The following is an 18,751-nucleotide window of genomic DNA, read 5'->3' as shown; positions in this document are numbered from 1 at the left end:
ACCTGCTTACCTCTGGCCTAATCTCTCTATCCATAGGCATTAATTCTTTCATTGAAATCTGAAGAGACTCCGTCCACGGAATCCTATCCTGCATACCAAATGGGTGATTTCAGAGGAGTATTTTCCCTGAAAGGATCAGGAGCCAGCGGGGTGGGGAGGAACCAGAAGTCCATGAAGTGTCACTAAGCTGCCCCTTTGTTTACAAAACAAATTGAGGCTTCAATTCCTGTGGTCATCCAGATGCTCTTGTTTTAGGTCAGCTCGGATCTCTCTCTCTCTGGTGTCCTTGCTTTACCACCAACCAGGATAAAACAAAGAGAAGAACCTTCCTATTTTCCACCCAGTGACCTAAGCTCGATGCTGCTCAGACAGTTCTGCTAAAGGGCTTGTTCCAAAATGATTAGAAATTAGATAAAGCTACCCACACATGTGATGTGTTTTTCTTCCTGATATTTCATTTGCAGTTATCACAGATCAAAAAAGATGAAGGGAACATGTGTGGAGCCAGTATTTTCTGATACACACTGCCAAAGCAAAGTCTATTTGTGTGTGTAAATATAAACATTGACCTGGAAAGAACAGGAAATGTTTAACGCTCAACCTTTCCACTCATTATTTCTGTTGGTTTGAGGCTAAAGCAATTTCATGGTGCAAACTCTCTGACCACAGACAACCAACACTCCCGTAAAATCCTCTGCCGATGACACTGCATAGGATTCAAGATTTTTTCATGTATCATTCACATGAAAACAGTCTGCTGAGAGGTGATTCTACAGCCCAATAGGGAAGCAATTCAAAAAGAGATTTTCTTACTCCATCAGTTTGCGCAAAGCCAAGAATGATGTTCATTGTCTGGGCTGTGTATTGTCCTAAGGCTTATATTTTATCTCAGTTAGCCAGCTATGTCTTATTACAGTATTTCACTTGAATTATGAAGATATATGCTTAATTTTCCATATCTGCATATGGTATAGTTTACATGATTTATTCTAATAATCCTGTTCACCTCTATCTCAATGATTTTTTAGTATAACCTTGTCAGTACTGAATTTTATAAACATATAAAGAATTTCGGTGTGAGGAATGAAGATTTGTGTTCATTTGTTAATCTCATGGTAAGCCTTACTTGAGATTAACAAACTGCTGCATGTTACATAAATTTCTTATAATGACAGAGGAAATAAATTTTGAAGATTTCTGAGATTATACTACTTTAAGTATAATCTACTTAAAGGAAATTCTACTTTAAGAAGTTAATCAAGTCTTAAAAAAAACCCAAAACTGACTCCTAAGAAAAGCTTTTAGTAAACAGTTGTCTTGTTTTCTTTCACTGTAACCCTTAGGTTCCTGAGGCTTGTGATATAACACTGGCTCATGATATTTTTGTGTGCATACATGTAGAGATCTTTTTAAGTCCATGAATAAAATGTATAGCATTTATATTTTACTATTGATGAAATCATTTGATGGTCTTTATGTCAATGTAAGTGAAAAAGTTAAAATTTGCTTAGAAATGATCCTTGTCTATTAGATTGTGTGCTTAGTCACTCAGTCGTGTCCAACTCTTTGTGACCCCACGGACTGTAGCCTGCCAGCCTCCTATGTCTGTGGGATTCTCCAGGCAAGAATACTGGAGTGGGTAGAGATTCCCTTCTCCAGGGGATCTTCCTAACCCAGGGATCAAACCCAGGTCTCCTGCATTGCAGATGGCTTCTTTACCATCTGAGCCACAAGGGAAGCCCCATCTCCAGCTTGAGAAGAGGTTTTCTGTAGATAGTCCAATTGCAGGTCATTTGGACAGAAAACATGACGTTATACATTGGGTCCTGTCTCTTTCTCTATATTTCACGCTAGCACTTTCTCTTCATCTCTGACTCTGTCTCTCTGATTATATCTGCATGAAGGAAGTCTCATCTGAGAGGCAAAAATAGCATGAGACCAGCATATTTTATTGTATTTTTCCCTTCATATGTGCATGTACCAGGCCCTACTGACACTCCTGCTGTTGGCCAGAAATGCCATAGTGTTTAGAAAGAAAAATAGCCTATTAGTTTCCCATGGACTCTCTGGGATGATGGCTGATGGAGAAGAGAGAGGCAAGAGCAAAGACTTTAGCGATAGACTGATAAAGGATAAATTCCTGTAAAGCAGAAAGAATAAACTAAAATCGAAAATGGTGCTGTTTTTCATCATAGGTGCAAGAACACACGTTCATGGTTGTTGACATAACTACAGAAAAAAAGAGGATATACAAGGAGATTTGGGGCAAAAAAAAGTCATCTTTTGGGAATTTGTAGGGTTGCTGGACATGGGCATAGAAAGTGATGAGGTGACATCATTACAGATTGCATGGACATAAGTATGAACAAGCAGAGTAATAGTTTATGGAGCAATGGGAGCTGCAATGGTATGGGGGCAGCTGGGGACAAAACGATGGGCTGCCCTTATCTAGCGCTTGTATCTTCTTGACAGATAGGAAGGGGATTTGACTTTAATACTAAGGGTCCATGCTATTTTATTTGTAGTTAGTAATTTAAGTAACTACTGTTACTTAAGGGTTTAGCTGAAACCCTCTGCCGTGTGGTAAAACACAATAACTTGTCAGATACTGTTGAATGAAAAGATGAAATGTTTCCTCTGGCCAAAGAAATGGCTCAGTCATTAATACTGTGCATCCAAAGAAGTATGCACCATTGGTTTCTCATGGTTGATTTCAAATGACTCAAGAAATGCTCTCAGAGTGAATGCTTCTATACATTTGAGTTTGATGTACACATTTGTGACTGAAGCCCTGGTAGACTTTCTCTTTCATGCAGTTTCTTGAACATTTTGTCATTTTCATCAGCCATCTGGCTAGGACAAATTAGAGGACACCTTGACTTGCTTTATGTGTGTAATGATGTAGATATGGGCACACCTATGATGTTTCAGTGGCAAACTACATAATTTGATTATTTTAAGCAAGAACCGTGGAACAGGTTGATTATTTCCAAAGGCAGAAGTGATCACCAAGAGGTAGAAAGTTAATTCTGCTTTTGAAAGTTGCTTTTTTCCCTCACTGTATAAAATTCATTTTGGGTAAAGGCCACGGAAAGTGTTACTGTGGAAACTGTTACTGCCAGGCTGGTTGGCATGGAGATAAATGCGAATTCCAGTGTGACATCACCCCCTGGGAGAGCAAGCGAAGATGTACATCTCCAGATGGCAAAGTCTGCAGTAACAGAGGTGTGTCTTTCATACTCATTACTACGTAACTGGGGAAAAAACAAAGCTCTTAATTATTACCCCACCATTTTTGTGTATTTCCTTCCATGTGGAAGTTATCTTTTATAGGGTTTGTCTTTGATGTAAATCAACATTTCCTATACCAACAAGCATCCCTTTCTTATTTTTTTTACTGGGCAGAAGGCAGAAAGATAAGAAAGTTGCTGTCATACTTTCAGCTTCACTGAACAAATAGTTAACTCAGGGACTGTAATTTCTTTGGCAGCCCTCCAGAAATGACATGGTATAGCGAAAAGGCAATTCTTGTAGATACTTCTGTTAAATGTCTCTTGACTAACAGAACCAGCTACAGCATGAACAGCTAACTATTCAGAGAGCATTCCAGAAAAATCTTGTCTTAACTGAGTCAATCAAAGGCTTGGTTACAATACCGAATTGATATGGAGTCATTTAACTTTGATACACAATAATAAAAATGTGATAGTGAATAAAATATAGCCATGTGAAATTGAGATTGACCTTAGGCAGGAATTTAAAAATATATTAATATTGCTATCATGTAATTTAAAGTGAGTTCACTAAGTGTTGATATCAAATCAACTAGTATTAAACACTTGGAAGAAAATTCTTGAAAATACGTGTTCTGTTTCCCTTTGTCAGCTGTCCTGGTAGATAAATAGCCATGTTGGACTTTTCTGACTACTTGAAGTTATCAGTAAGTGGTCAGTTTCCTTCTATAAAAAAGTTAAAATCAAGAAAGCTGGAAAATTATTTTTTTGCATTTCTATAAATGAATGATACATTTTAATAGGTAATGCTTACATGGAAAGCCTGACCACACCACCAGTTTTATCTTTTTAAAGGTTGACACAGAAAAGTAAAATATGCCCACTTTCTGTACATAGAGAAAGGAAAGCAAAAGGCCTGAACTTGGGACAAAAATTATAAAGAAAAGTCCTCTTTTTAATTTATGCAGAGCAAGTCTGATTATTTATCATGCTAACTCACTTATATTTTCATTTATTATATAAGCTATGTAGGAACCATTGCTTCATGAATGCCCTATTGATGGACATTTAGATCACTAGTGGTTTTTCAATGACATGATACCACCATATTTAATGTTCCTATACATGTACTTTTCAGTTCTTTTCCTTTCCTCTACATACATTAATTGAAGTGAGCTATTATGTAAGTAACATACATCTAAAGAGTCTATATTGTGAAACTGCCATCCAGAAAGTTGTACATTTTATACTCTGTACCTGCACCAACTCTTGATCCTAAAACAGTCTTTTTTATTTCTGTCTATCTGACGTCTGAAATAATTCTAACTCACTGTTGTCTAAAGTTCTCTTAACCCTTAATCATTATAGGTTGAGTGGTAAGCACTTTTACATTTATCTATCGTTATTATTTCTCTCTACAAAACTTTCAATTAGTGTCCTTTGTCTATTTTTCTGTAGGCATATTTGTCCTTAGATAATTCATTCATAAGAATTGCTTATGTTTGTGAAAGTAGCTTTGTCTTCTAAATACATATGACTACTTGTTTCATCTGTTTTTATCTTTTAGTTCGTTTTTGGTGTCTTGTCCTCAGCCAGAATTTTAGGGTTTTATGTCATTAATTCTTTTATTTTTTCTTTAAATAATTTTCTTTGAAGTTTTTGAATAAAAATGAATTTTATTTTACATTTTATGGTTTTATATCCTTAGATCTTAGTCTAGCTGGAATTGACCTTGATGTAAGAGGTAAGAAAGGGATTTAACTTTGTTCCTTTCGCAAATGATCTAAAGATCATTGCCCTAAAAGATGATTATTAATAGTTCACACAAAGTTATATGATTTACAACTTAACACTTCTCTATACAAATCTCCCGGAGAAGGCAATGGCAAGCCACTCCAGTACTCTTGCCTAGAAAATCGCATGGACAGAGGAGCCTGGTGGGCTGCAGTCCATGGGGTTGCTACTAGTCAGAGACGACTGAGCGACTTCACTTTCACTTTTCACTTTCACACATTGGAGAAGGAAATGGCAACCCACTCCAGTGTTCTTGCCTGGAGAATCCCAGGGACGGCGGAGCCTGGTCGGCTGCCGTCTATGGGGTCGCACAGAGTCGGCCACGACTGAAGCGACTTAGCAGCAGCAGCTGCAGCAGCATACAAATCTCCAAACAGCCAGAGTTCTAGCTCTCTGCCTATACCAGTGTCCTCTGTAACCTGAGCTCGTCTGATCCAGCCATGCCTGCTGTCTAGTCTTTCTGGATATGCTCCAGAAGCTCCAGTGGGTCAGCTCTACTTAGGATCCCATGTCCATCCCCACCTTCCTTGGCTCTTTCTTGCTTTGTTGACCTCCCTTGCATTGTTCTACCCCCAAACCTCCTAAAACATTTCCCCTTCTCTCTTCTTATCCAGACCATCTACCTTAATTACTTCTGCTCACATTGACTTCCCCTTCCCCAACTCTTAGAGTATTTATGTCTTAGTTTACAAAATGTTAGTGCTTCATGTGCTAGTTTTTTAATTAGCTTTTTTTTTTTTGGTCAAATAAATTGTAAACTTCTTGAGAGCAAGGGTGGCATTTTATGTTAATTGTGTTGGCGTTATCTTTGAGTCCCACCAGCACCATGCTCCTGATACATCCTGCGATCCTGCAGATGTACGGCGTGGATAATAACTTTTGTTTATGAGGAATCTCTACTGTCCCCTCTAGATGGTGTTTTCCTCTGTAGAATATATTTCCTGAACATGTATATTTTCCAAATATAAAGTGAACAACAGAAGAAAGAGCAATGTGTAAGATTCTTTCATGGTTTTTCTTCACTCAACCCACACGAAATTATTTTTCCCCTCTAGGGATTTGTGTGTGCGGTGAATGCTCTTGCCACGATGTGGACCCCACTGGAGACTGGGGGGATATTCATGGGGACACCTGTGAGTGTGATGAGCGGGACTGCCGGGCTGTCTATGACAGATATTCTGATGACTTCTGTTCTGGTAAGTGCTTTCCTAACTCCTGTTTTTATTTTATTATTATTATTCTTTTAAAAAAGATTTATTTATTTCCTTTATTTGACGGTGTTGGGTCTTAGTTGTGGCATGTAGGATCTATTTTCCTGATCAGGGATCAAACCTGGGCCTCCTGCACTGGGAACTCGGAGTCTTCGCCACTGGACCAGCAGGGAAGGCCCTAATTGCTGTTTTTAAATAAGAAAATGTTCATTTCCCTCTTTTCAAGATTTATTCTGCTTCTCCCAGAAACCATGAAAGAACTGAATGTGCCTTCTGAAGAATTTGAGACCCATAGGACTCCTAATATCAACCTGAAAAACCTTTAGAGAATTTGCCACATCGGGCAAAGATGAAAACACCCCCACTATCTGAAAAGCAGTCTAGTCTTTCACCAAAAAGAACTATTACCTCCAAGTATCTAATACTCAGCAGTGAGAATGCAAAGCTAGCAGACCTGACCATGAACAAGAGAGGTACTGTTAAGGCAACTATTATTAACACAGTACAAAACTAAGGACAATATGATTCTCATAGGTAGTTTATTGCATTGCTTCTTTGGTATAATTTATATACTGAAAGTTGTTCTGCAATTAAGTCTACAATTGAATATCAACTAGTGGATTCAAAAATTCTATTATGGACCAGCTACTGTTTGCCAGCATCTGTGCTGCATCTGGGTCACTGGTTCCAGCAATGAAGGAGACAAACATAATCCTTGACATTATGGAGTCTGTAATCTAAATGCATGGATGTGAGAGTTGGACTGTGAAGAAAGCTGATCGCCGAAGAATTGATGCTTTTGAACTGTGGTGCTGGAGAAGACTCTTGAGAGTCCCTTGTACCGCAAGGAGATCCAACCAGTCCATTCTAAGGGAGATCGATCCTGGGTGTTCATTGGAAGGACTGATGCTAAAGCTGAAACTGCAGTACTTTGGCCACCTCATGCGACGAGTTGACTCACTGGAAAAGACTCTGATGCTGGGAAAGGTTGGGGGTGGAAGGAGAAGGGGACGACTGAGACTGAGATGGCTGGATGGCATCACCGACTCTGTGGACATGAGTTTGAGTGAACTCCGGGAGTTGGTGATGGACAGGGAGGCCTGGCATGCTGTGATTCATGGGGTCGCGGAGAGTCGGACATGACTGAGTGACTGAACTGAACTGAACTGAACTGAATCTAAATGCAAGGGGCTTCCTTGGTAGCTCAGCTGGTAAAGAATCCACCTGCAATGCAGGAGACCCTGATTCCATTCTTGGATTGGGAAGATTCCTCCGGAGAAGGGATAGGCTACCCACTTCAGTCTTCTTGGGCTTCCCTGGTGGCTCGGTCTATAAAGAGTCTGCCTGCAATGCAGGAGACCCTAGTTCCATTCCTGGATTGGGAAGATTCCCCCGGAGAAGGGATAGGCTACCCACTCCAGTCTTGTTGGGCTTCCCTAGTGGCTCAGTCTGTAAAGAATCCGCCTGCAATGCAGGAGACCTGAGTTTGATCCCTGGGTTGGGCAGATCCCCTTGAAAAAGTCATGGCAACCACTCCAGTATTTTAGACTGGAGAATCCCCATGGACAGAGGAGCCTGGCGGGCTACAGTTCATGGGGTCTCAAAGAGTCAGACATGACTGAGCGACTAAGCACACACAATCTAAATGAAAAGGAAAAAAAAAAAAAACACCCTGCCAGAATTTCTAATAGTGCAAAGGAAAACAATAAGCAGTCAGATTTATCTTAAAAAATGTCACTCAACAAAAATGAAGTAATAGATTTTATTACATGGGACAATCCAGGAGGCATAGATACATCTTCATGCTTGATTGCTTGGTTGGTATAAGGAAATAGATAGGGAACTCTGTCTCCAGAAAAAGTTTGCCAGCAAAGGCAGATAAAAGAGCTGCCCTATTTAATTACGATGATGCAACTGCAAAGACTTCTCTGGCCTGGCTGGGGGGAGCTGGCTCCTGTAGCTTCCCCCTGCAGAAGAATCGCCCTGTTCTGATGATCCCTTGGGCTTGGGGGAATTTCCTGAATGGGCTCACAGAGGTGATGGGGTTGTAGGCTGTGATTTGAACAATAAGACATCAGGCTGTGATTGTGATTTTATTATTCCTTTGTTGAAGTGAACCGAATGTGGCCAGTTTTCCACAGTCTGCCTCCCGCACCTAACATGAGAAGTTTAAGCAAGAGGAAACTCATTAACAGAGCTCCTGTGCTGAGAGACACCTGTCACGTTCATCCACACACCTCATCCCATTTTGTGTTCGCACTAACTCAGGCAGGGATACACTGTTATCTATGTGTAAGAGGGAGCGTTCAAAGAAATTAGCGACGTGACAGAGTTCACAGTGCCCTCAAGTGTCACCTGAAAACAGCTTTAGCTGAGGTGCTCATGTCATTTAATCTCCAAATGATGCGCAGAAGGTGCTTCAGTTTTACTTTATTTCGGTAAGGAAGAGCTGTCCTTTGAATGCTTAAAATTCTTACAAAACTAAGGTTCTCTGAACATTGTTTTGATCTGGGGTAGGCATCAATCTCTGGAGTATTTCTTCATGCTTATTAAATCTTTGGAATTCTATATACAATGCTTAGTAAATTGGTAGTCTTCACAGTTTTCCCAGTTGCCCAGAGTTGCACCGTGAGAAGGGAGCCATGTAACTGACTACTGTGTGTGGTAGTACCTTAGTGTTATGAGATAGAAGTACCCCAAGGATGTGGGTATTCTCTAGTGATTTATGCCAGGCTGGAGTGTAATAAGACTCAGATAAAATGAAGCTTTATTTTTAGCTCCCCTTCCAGCCACCCTGAGAGTGTTGACCTTATTTAAGTCCAAGAGAATCTCCCATTGGATTATAGGTGGCTCGTTTAATTGACCTTATCATTTGATTTATTCATTCCCACTCTTTCCATTCATCTATTCAATAATGCACTTAAATGTAAATATTTTGTGCCTGATCCATCATGGGTACAGGAGATATGATACAAATTTAAAATATGATCTGCTCCCAAATAAATCAGTTGCGTTTATTTGTTCTTTCACTCCTGAAGTATATTTATCACTTCTTTCACTCCTATTCACTGATACATGAATTCATCCACGTACAAATATGGCTCATATACCCACAAAGATATACACACATGTACATGCCTCAAAGAGGATACCCTAGACAAATTTTGAATGTGACTGAAATGACAAGGGCGTGACCAGCCATCCTGAAGTACATCAGCTGCTCTGTTATTCCAGTTCTATGAATTGCTCCCCTGAACTGACTTTCTGATTCTGAAATAACTCCTTTCTTCCTGATGACTGCTTACCAGTCTGATCCATTTTGCCAAATTCCCAAATAGGGAAAAAAATATGCTGCAGTGTGACTTTTTCAGCTTGCTCCTGCCTAGCAAAATAATGAAGATATAAGGTTAGTCCTGGCCTAGAGTTCCCTTAGTTTGGAAAGTAGACTCCTTTGGTAGAACTGTATTATGGGAGGAAATTTGTCTCTGTGGATTAACAAAGAGTTAAGGGAAGAAATGGAAGGAAATGATTACACACATTCAGTTTACATTGTCTTGAAAGGGAAAAATAATATATCGTGTATTTTTTTAAAAGAATGACAAGTGCTAGTTAGACCGAATTCATTTCCCCCAATTTTTTCTCTCCGTCGTCTTCATATTTCCTTGTGAGAAGCAACTTGTAAATATCAGATTCCAGTTCATGAGCATTTTTTGCTCATTTTCAAGGAGAGGAATAGCCTCTGTGGAAGAAGAGCATTCTGAAATGGATGGAACTACATATGTCCTGGATTGATGTTTCTGAGGTTATATAGCTTAACACAAAAGAGTGCAATGATCACAAAGGAAAAAAAAAAAGCTTTGGTGTCAGCAACCTCTTCTGTAATTTCGTGAGAGCCTTTAAAGCTCAGTGTTTTGTTTTTTTAAGTAAGTTTTTTTTTTTAAAAGAATGTTGTTGGCCGTGCCGGGTCTTTGCTGCTGAGCGGGCTGAGCGGGGACTCCTCTCCCTTTGCGGTGCATGGGCTTGTCATCACGATGTCTTCTCTTATTACGGAGCACAGGCTCTAGGGCACACAGACTTCGGTAGTTGTCATGCATGGCCCCAGTAATCGCAGCTTCTGGACTCTACGATGCGTGGGCTTCAGCAGTTGCAGTTCCCAGGCTCTGGAGCACAGGTTGAGTAGTTGCAGTGCATGGGCTTAGTTGCTCCAGAACTTATGGGTCTTCCTGGACCAGGGATCGAACACATGTCTCTTGCACTGGCAGGTAGATTCTTCACCGCTGAGCCATTAGGAAAGCCCCTAAATCTCAGTGTTGCATGATGCTCTTTGGTGTCTCTTGCTGCCAGCTCCCCTCCCTTGTGATGTAGTTCTGGCTGTGATCCTATTTACATGGCAACACTAGACACTGTTGTTTTTCCCTTGTGATGAATGTGTGTGTGTGTGTCTAAGGAGTGTTCATAAGTCTTTGAAAGCAGTTCTCTAATGTACATTCCATGTATTTAATATCTGTGATAAAACAATAACTTCTATATCTTTCATCTCTATTTTGTTGATTCCCTTGTCTACAGAGTTTAAAAGAATCTTTGTTAGAATCAATGAAATGGACTCCTGAATGCCAAATATATGTGGATACATACACACCTAGATTTGACACACTGGCATTGAAACATGATGTTTCAGATCAGGGTGGTAGAATTCAGTTCTAGTTCTCTCATTTTAAAGATAAAGTGAGATGAAGCCGGGAAAGGTGAACCAGTGACTCATTTAGATGGAGGACACGGATCTCCTAACTTCTTCACTTTTGCTTTTTTCTCTGTTTACGAAAGACTCTGATACAGTATGTTATGACAGTCTAAAGGATTTTTATGATAAATAGATCTTATCATTTCTAAACTTATGAATCGAAAGCAAACATTTTCATCATCTTCATTTTATTGCTATAAAATTGAGAAACTAGTAACCTCAGAAGAGAAATTGCAATTTCAAGTTTTGATTTCCTGTCTTTTCTGAAAAGCTAAATACCTGCTTCAGAATCTGGTATTGATACCTTGTATTTCTAACTGATTTCCTAAACCCACTGATGAAATACCATAAAGAATTTTAGTAGAAAAGGGTACAATTTCACTTAGAATGGAATCCATACTTATTTTTGGCTGCATGTGACTTTAAGTTATTGAAGAATACAAAATATAATTTTTACGACTGTGAAAGCATAGTTTTGTTTATGTTTTCACTTGTCAAGTTAATCTCTGGTCATCATTTAGATTAGCAATACCATTGTCAATCCTATTTTTCACCATGCTAGACTAGAGTTGCATTTAAGCCTTTTCTCTATTTTACATTTGCTTCTTCTGTGATCTTCATCGGGGTATTGGATTTAGGTATGCCTACTTTCCCCCAAACAATGAAACCTTCAAAAACATTCTGTATGCCACTATTTCATCATTTAAACTGGTTGCCACATACTAACTGACTCTCAGTAATTACTTTCACTCTGAATGTTTTACTCAAGTCATTCATTTTTTTCATAACCGTTCTTTCCCCAGCTTGAACTTGTTCAATGGATGTTGGCTTCTGGTGGCAAAGTGTAGAAGGCACAGCCGTGGATGATTTGAGGAGGCACAGGGGCCATCCTGAACTAGGCAGTGTTCTCCCACTTTGATCCTTTCCTATTTAGAGGCCAGACCTTTCAGCCCCGGCCACTCGCAGCAACGACAGTATCCCGTCAGTTCTTTCCAGTGTCGACACAATTGACCGCAGCTGTTTCTGAGAGTGCGTTTTGCTCAGATGAGGCAGGGGCTGGGGTCCAAGGCTGAAGCCAAGACACAGAAGCTTAAGGATCATAACACATATGGCGAAAGTGAGGGTACATTTTATATCTTCCTCCTGTTTTTGTTTGGAGTTGGTGATGCCTAGAGGTGACTCATAAACTCAGAGTAGTAATCCTGGAGAAGGTCTGTGATGCTGCATCAAATGCACACGAAATAGAGGTGAAGACCTCATGGATCACGTTTCCCCTAGAACTTGTAGAAGTGCTCGGAAATAGCAGAGGGACAGAAAAGTGAAGCCGCATAACATTAGGGGGGAAAGCACAGAGAGTAAGGACTAAGCGAGGTAAATAGAACAAAAAGAGAAGGGAGTGAATATGATGGCAACGAGGGGAAAGACTTGCAGAGATTTCTTCTAGGTCTGGTGCATCTGTACCTTTTTTAAACATTTGTTAAAACACCCACAATTAATCTGACTTCTTAAGATACTAACTAGACCAGATTTTAATTTCAAGAATCTCTATTAACAGTGTCTGACCATCTTCACGAATTTGTTTTATGCCACTGAAATGTTTTTTTCAATGTTGACGTGTGAATGAACCTCAGACAGAAAGTAATGGCTATTCTTTTTTAAAAAATGGTTACTTATTTTTAAATTACTTATTATTAATTGATTGATTGGTTAATTTATCATTTAATTCACTGGGTCTTATTTGCGATGCATAGGATCTTCGCAGTGGTATGCTGTAGGATCTTTAGTTGCAACATGTGGGATCCAGTTCCCTGACCAGGAATCCAACCTGGCCATTGCATTGGGAGTGTGGAGTCTTAGCCACTGGACCACCAGGGAAGTCCCCGTAATGGCTGCTCTTAAGTCAGCTATAGAACTTCAGAATATCCTGCCATCAGTCCCCTTCTTCCTCCACACAGACTCTGACTTTATTCCGCGTGTCCAGGGGCCGGGACTCTCACTGCCTGTGAATTCCAAGCACCCGCAGTAGGAGGGGGCCTTCTCCTGAGAACTTAGGAATTCCCTGGCCTCCTCACCTACTGGATGCTTTGTTCTAACTTCCACAGCTATTTTAAACTTTCAAGAGGAAAGCTTTTTCCCCCCTTTCAATCTAACTGTGTTTTTCAGTTTTATTGTTGAAGTGTCAGCTCGTCTTCCACAAATGGCAGCATGTTCTGTACTTTGTCCAGAATCCTCCTGGCACATTCAAGTGCCCTACAAATGATGCCGCTTGTCTCCCAGAATTTCAAAGTCACCGGCTCTCATAGAACAGCAGAATTGCTTGTACTTTAAATGTTAAATATTTTGTTTTAAAAGCTGTTTTTTATCTGTGCATTTGCAATACACCTCTGTTTGCAAATTTTGCTCTAAAAATTAAACGAGGACAGGGAAGATGGGGAGAAATTTCGTAAGCTAGGATAAATGGCTAGAAGCTAGGGAACCCAGTAACCTCAGAGCTACAGGTGTTAGTAAGTTAAATTTTTATAATAAATATTCTTGTCATATGTATCTATTAGTAATCAAAAAATTTTCCTTTAAAATTATGAGCTCTAAGACCAAGTGTTAGTATCAACAGCAATTTGTTTCATAGATTCTGTTACACCGCAGGTGCTCAATAAACTTGTTGAATGGAATTTAGTGTAAATGAGAGATTTGGGTTCCATGGTCCTTAATAGCTCATCCTACTTTGACGTATGATTTTATGATTTATTACATGAAGAAGCCGGTTTATAATGAAAAGCTTCCTGATAAACGGATGCTTCAAACTTGACAGATGGATATCTGCCCACAGACCTCATGAGATACTGATAAAACAGGCCAGTCTTCACTGAAGGCCAGTTTTCATACTCTGTGATATATATTAATATCAATGGACATGAGTTTGAGTAAGCTCTGCGTGATGGACAGGGAAGCAGTCCTGGGGTCTGCTGCAGTCCATGGGGTCGCAAAGAGTCGGATACGACTGAATGACTGAACTAAACTGAATACAAAATAGCATGGATTTTTCATCCATTAGCAACATACTTTATTTACTTAAGGAAAGTATGATTCCACTTCCTTTAAAATCCTTCATGCATTTTTGGAGGAATTATTGAAATCTACTTTACTTTGCATTTGTAATAATGAGTTTCAGAACGGTTATGAAGAGTTAGAAAAACTCAGCTAACTTATTCATTCCTTTCTGTTCCTACTTGGTTAGATGTGTGGGCTCAAGTGAATAAAAATAACAATAGTTCATTTTTATGAAGCATTTTAAGATACATTACATACTTCTTGATAAATGTGGATAGATAATGCGGTTTAAAATGAAGAACCTAAATGTCAAACAGGCTGTCATTTGACCAGCTGTATTCTGTAGGAAGCAGGGTCAGGATTTGAGCCTATTTATGTGATTGGTAACCTGGTCTATTTTCTGCTGTACCATATCACCACTTATCACAGTTTTTTGCAGGCTTTGTGTCCGTGTGTAAAGAAATTAATTTCTTTCCTGACCTCTTTTGCGTGTATGAAATTAGTCTTCAAGGGTTGTAGGTAGTAAAAAGGTCATGAAAATAAAGTCTGGGAGACTCCAGGGGCTGAGACCCTGTTTCAAAAACAAATCGCTTTCCATTTCCTCCATGTGAATTAAGCGCCAGGTCCATTAAACCCTCCATTTGGGCCCCAGCAGGCGAATTCAATCTCATGCACTTGGATCTTGATAGATTCAAGTTGATAGCCCTCCGAACCTGTTTATCTGATCTGGAGTTGTTGCTTTTCTTTACCGTTCATGATCAATCAGTACAGCTCAGGTATTTAAGAACGTTGTTTAAAAACGGACTTTTGCCTTGATGTTTCCTATGGTGCTGATGGAGATCCTGACTTCTTTGTGACACTCACTGTTTGGAAACTAATTCTGACTTCAGTATATTTTTCTCATATACGTGGGTATGTGTGTATCTAGAATAGATTTTTACGTACACTAATATACATATATACTCTTATCTCATTGTGAAGGTCACGGGCAGTGTAACTGTGGAAGATGTGACTGCAAAGTAGGCTGGTATGGGAAGAAGTGTGAACACCCACGTTCCTGCCCGCTGTCAATGGAGGAGAGCATCCGAAAGTGCCAGGGAAGTGCCACTCTGCCATGCTCGGGGAGGGGTAAGTGAGGGTCTCAGACCTTGCCACCCACCACCTCTAGTCCTGTGAATTGAGTGAATTATGTTCACACATATCTTATTTAAAAGGTAGTTGAGATTCCTGAATGAGGAAAAATTTGCCTTTTCAGAATAATGACTCCAGTATCCACGAGTGAAAATATGGAGAACTATAATCTCTCTCTTTCCTCCTCTCTGTCACACCCACCCACCCACACACACACACAGTCTACATTAGCTCTGAGATTTGTTCAATTTCCATCTAGTTCAATGCTGCATTAAAAGAAGAAAAAAAAAAAGGTTTGGATATTTGCTCAGTGCTTTATCAATAAAACCATTTAATTGTCCACTGACATTTCTGAAACTTAATAACATCCTATTGGATTGTACTGTTGGCTTTTGAGAAAGCATCGTATAAACAGACAGCTTGGAATAAGCTCTCCTCGTCTTAGATGGCATGGCATGTGGCCTCAGGTGTGTTCTTGGTATTAGATCAGTACACATTGGAGGAGAAGGAAGGATTCATCTAGGGAAAAGCTGGCTTCATTGTTTTTGATTTATCAAAATAAGAAATACAATTTCACCTCTCATGTGAAAATGGCAAAGTTAATGTGAAATATGCTTTTGGCGGAACTGGTAATTGAAGTTATTACAAATTTTATTTATGAAAGAGGAAAAGGAGAAAGATTTCCCTTACATGAATGTTAGATCAGAACCACCACAATATTGTAATTAGCCTCCAATTAAATAAATTAAAAAAATTAATTTTATGTTGCAGGGCTATTTTTTTTGAAAAATGAAATTTTGAGATAGAATTCAAGTGTTATAAAACTTACTTTTGTAAAGTATACAACTTAGAGGTTTTTATTTTTTTTTACTGTATTCATAGAATTATCAGATCTTCACCACTGACTTGTTCCAGAACATTTTCATCACCACAAAAAGAAACTTGGTACCCCTTCCCAGCCACTCTCCCGTATTCTCTCCACTCAGCCCCTGGAAACCAATAATCTTCTTCCTGTCTCTGTACTTTTGCCTGATCTGGATATTGCATCTAAACATGAAATGTGTTCTTTTGCTTTTGGCTTTTCTCACTTAGCTTTTTTCACTTTTCAACATTGTAATGTGTCAGTACCTCATTTTATGGCTGCATAATATTCATCTGTGTGGATATACCACATTTGTTCATCCACTCATCTGTCAATCAACATTTGAGTTGTTTATACTTTTTGGCCATTGTGAATACTGTTCTTTGAATATTTATATACAAGTTTTATGCAGAGAATTTTTGTGTTTTTTTTTTCATTTTTCTTGGATATATGCCCATGAGTGGAATTGCTGTGTCATATGGAGTTCTATGTTTAGGTTCTTGATGTACTGTAACACTGGCTTTAAAGTGACTATACTATTCTAGTTTTCCTTCAGAAGTATATGAAGTTTCCATTTTCTCCACATCCCCACTGTTATTTATTATCTTATGTCATCTTATTATTTTTTTGAGGGGTGAGTAGAAAACCCTCGCAAGTCTCCAAGATTATTTGAAACATACTGTCTTCCCATACTCTGGTATTTATCCCTAATGATTAGAAGAAAGATGATAAAATATGGGTAGAAGGAATTTTTAATTTCAGAAGCATTTCTAATATGCCCCATCCTTCACTAATAACCCCAGACAGGAACCCTTTATACCAGCATTAGTGAAGTACTGTGATTCTAGTGCTTGAGCAAGCCTATTATGCTCTTAAAATAACAAAGACTAAAAAATCAGTTTTTCTTGGACTATTGTTACTTATTTATTGATGAGAATAGCAAGCTATATAATAGAAAAATAAGAAAAGCATATAAAATATCTTAAACATAGAAAATGACTTAAAGTGTGTGTGTGTGTGTGTGTGTATATATATATATATATGTATATATATATCTGCCAAAGTTTTCCATTTGTCTTGAATTTTTATATGATGTTAGTTCAAGAGATTTATGGACTTCATATATCAATGTTTATTTTATTTTTTTTCATGTATCAATGTTTAATAAACTCTGACAAACATATTTGTCTCCTACCTTTCTGAAGAATCTTTACTTAGTTCCTATTTTTCAGGACTAGAGTATATTTAAAGTTTATTGTACCAAAAAGGTGTTAATATGTAGAGAATTATATTTTTTATTTTTCTGAAATTCATTCAAACCTTTGATGCTCTTTACCGATTGTAAGCTTCTCTAGTTTCCTCACAAGGAAACAGAGATATTGATGAGTGAAGTGGTTTTTCAGGGAACTGTAACAAAATGTAAGAATTTTGAGAATGAAGACCAAGGATTTATGAGAGGCAGGCCAGTGCTCGGACCAATGGTCAGAAGCTTCATTTTTCATAGGGCTACATCTGCAAACTCATGGGCACTGGAGATTTTAAAGCAAATGGCCAAGATGGAAACTTCCAAAGGATTAGTTTTGCGGTTTATGAATGACAACTGCAGCTGTGGTTACATGAGTGAAGAAAGCAATTACAAGGCCCATCGGTTCTCCAGCCGGAGAGCCTCAGCAGCTCGCCAGCTGGGGCCAAGGGAAAAAAAAAAAAAGCAATTCTCCTGGTAGAATTAAATTAGATTACTTGCTTGTGCGAGTGATGACTATATGTGATCATTATGTCTTAAAGGCAGGGGAATAATTTAGAGGATGTCTTAAATTCTTGATTAACCCTGTGATTCCTTGATTTCTATTCCTTCATTTAGTTAGATGATTCTCCTGGAGTCAGTGTGGATATCCTGTGGCTCATCCTAATTTCTGCTCCTGGGGTTGGGGGGTGGGGTGCAACTTTCTCTATTCTCCTATCAATGTTCCGCTCCAAACACAAAAGAGTCGGACATGACTGAGCACACAGACACAGGTGATGTCTATACATCAGTTTTCAACTATTCTTGGTTAAAAATACACTTTTATTGTTATTGAGGTTCTCCTGTGTATGTGTCTGGCTTTGGGCAGAAAATATGAGCAAAAGGGATGTTATCACTTCGAGCGGAGGATGCAGAGGCAGTGAGAGAGTGTCATGCTGTCGTGTTCCCTGGCATGGAGATTTGCAGTGTTTGAGATGGTGGCTGCTCATTAGTCTGCGTCTCTAAATAAGGAGACGTCTGCTGACCCACCAAGGGTCTGTAACACAAGTGAGAAATAAACCTTTGTTGTTTCAAGTGGCTGAGACATTGGGGTTGCTTGTTATGGCCGCAGAACTCCTGATCATACTCTCTTCTGCATGCAGAATTAAGGAACACAGCCAAAGCAACACAACCAAGTTAGCAAATGCAGCAAAAATTGCACTTAAATCCAAAGAGATAAGTATAAAAAAAGTTGAGGTTTATTACTGTATATGTATTGAACATATCATATCAGTATCTAAATCAGCATGAATAGGGACTTCACTGGCAGTCCAGTCAGTGGTTAGAAATCCATGTTTCCACTGCAAGGGACATGGGTTCAGTCTCTGGTTGGGGAACTAAGACCCCATATGCTCCATGGTATGGCAAAATCAAACAAATATATGTATATTTTATAAGTGATACATTATATTATTCTGTTAATATCAATAGCATTTATGGACACAATAA

At 39.0% G+C, this 18,751-nt stretch overlaps 1 protein-coding gene across 2 annotated transcripts in view; it reads left to right on the top strand.

The window, feature by feature from the left end:
- The window catches only part of ITGBL1 (integrin subunit beta like 1), a 229,524-nt gene that overhangs the window by 104,687 nt on the left and 106,086 nt on the right, over window positions 1-18,751 (top strand). For both annotated transcript variants that reach the window (XM_088842628.1, XM_055426638.2), the window contains exons 5-7: window positions 3,085-3,225; window positions 6,083-6,223; window positions 15,009-15,155. In XM_088842628.1, the coding sequence (XP_088698754.1) occupies window positions 3,085-3,225; window positions 6,083-6,223; window positions 15,009-15,155 (429 nt within the window). The remainder of the gene's footprint in view (window positions 1-3,084; window positions 3,226-6,082; window positions 6,224-15,008; window positions 15,156-18,751) is intronic.

The sequence above is a fragment of the Moschus berezovskii genome, chromosome 13 (assembly GCF_049115385.1).
Source record: "Moschus berezovskii isolate FMDL1 chromosome 13, NW_MosBer_1.0, whole genome shotgun sequence".
NCBI lineage: Eukaryota > Metazoa > Chordata > Mammalia > Artiodactyla > Moschidae > Moschus > Moschus berezovskii.
The sequence above is the reverse complement of the archived record's forward strand: the minus strand, read 5'-3'. Positions and strand labels throughout refer to the sequence as shown.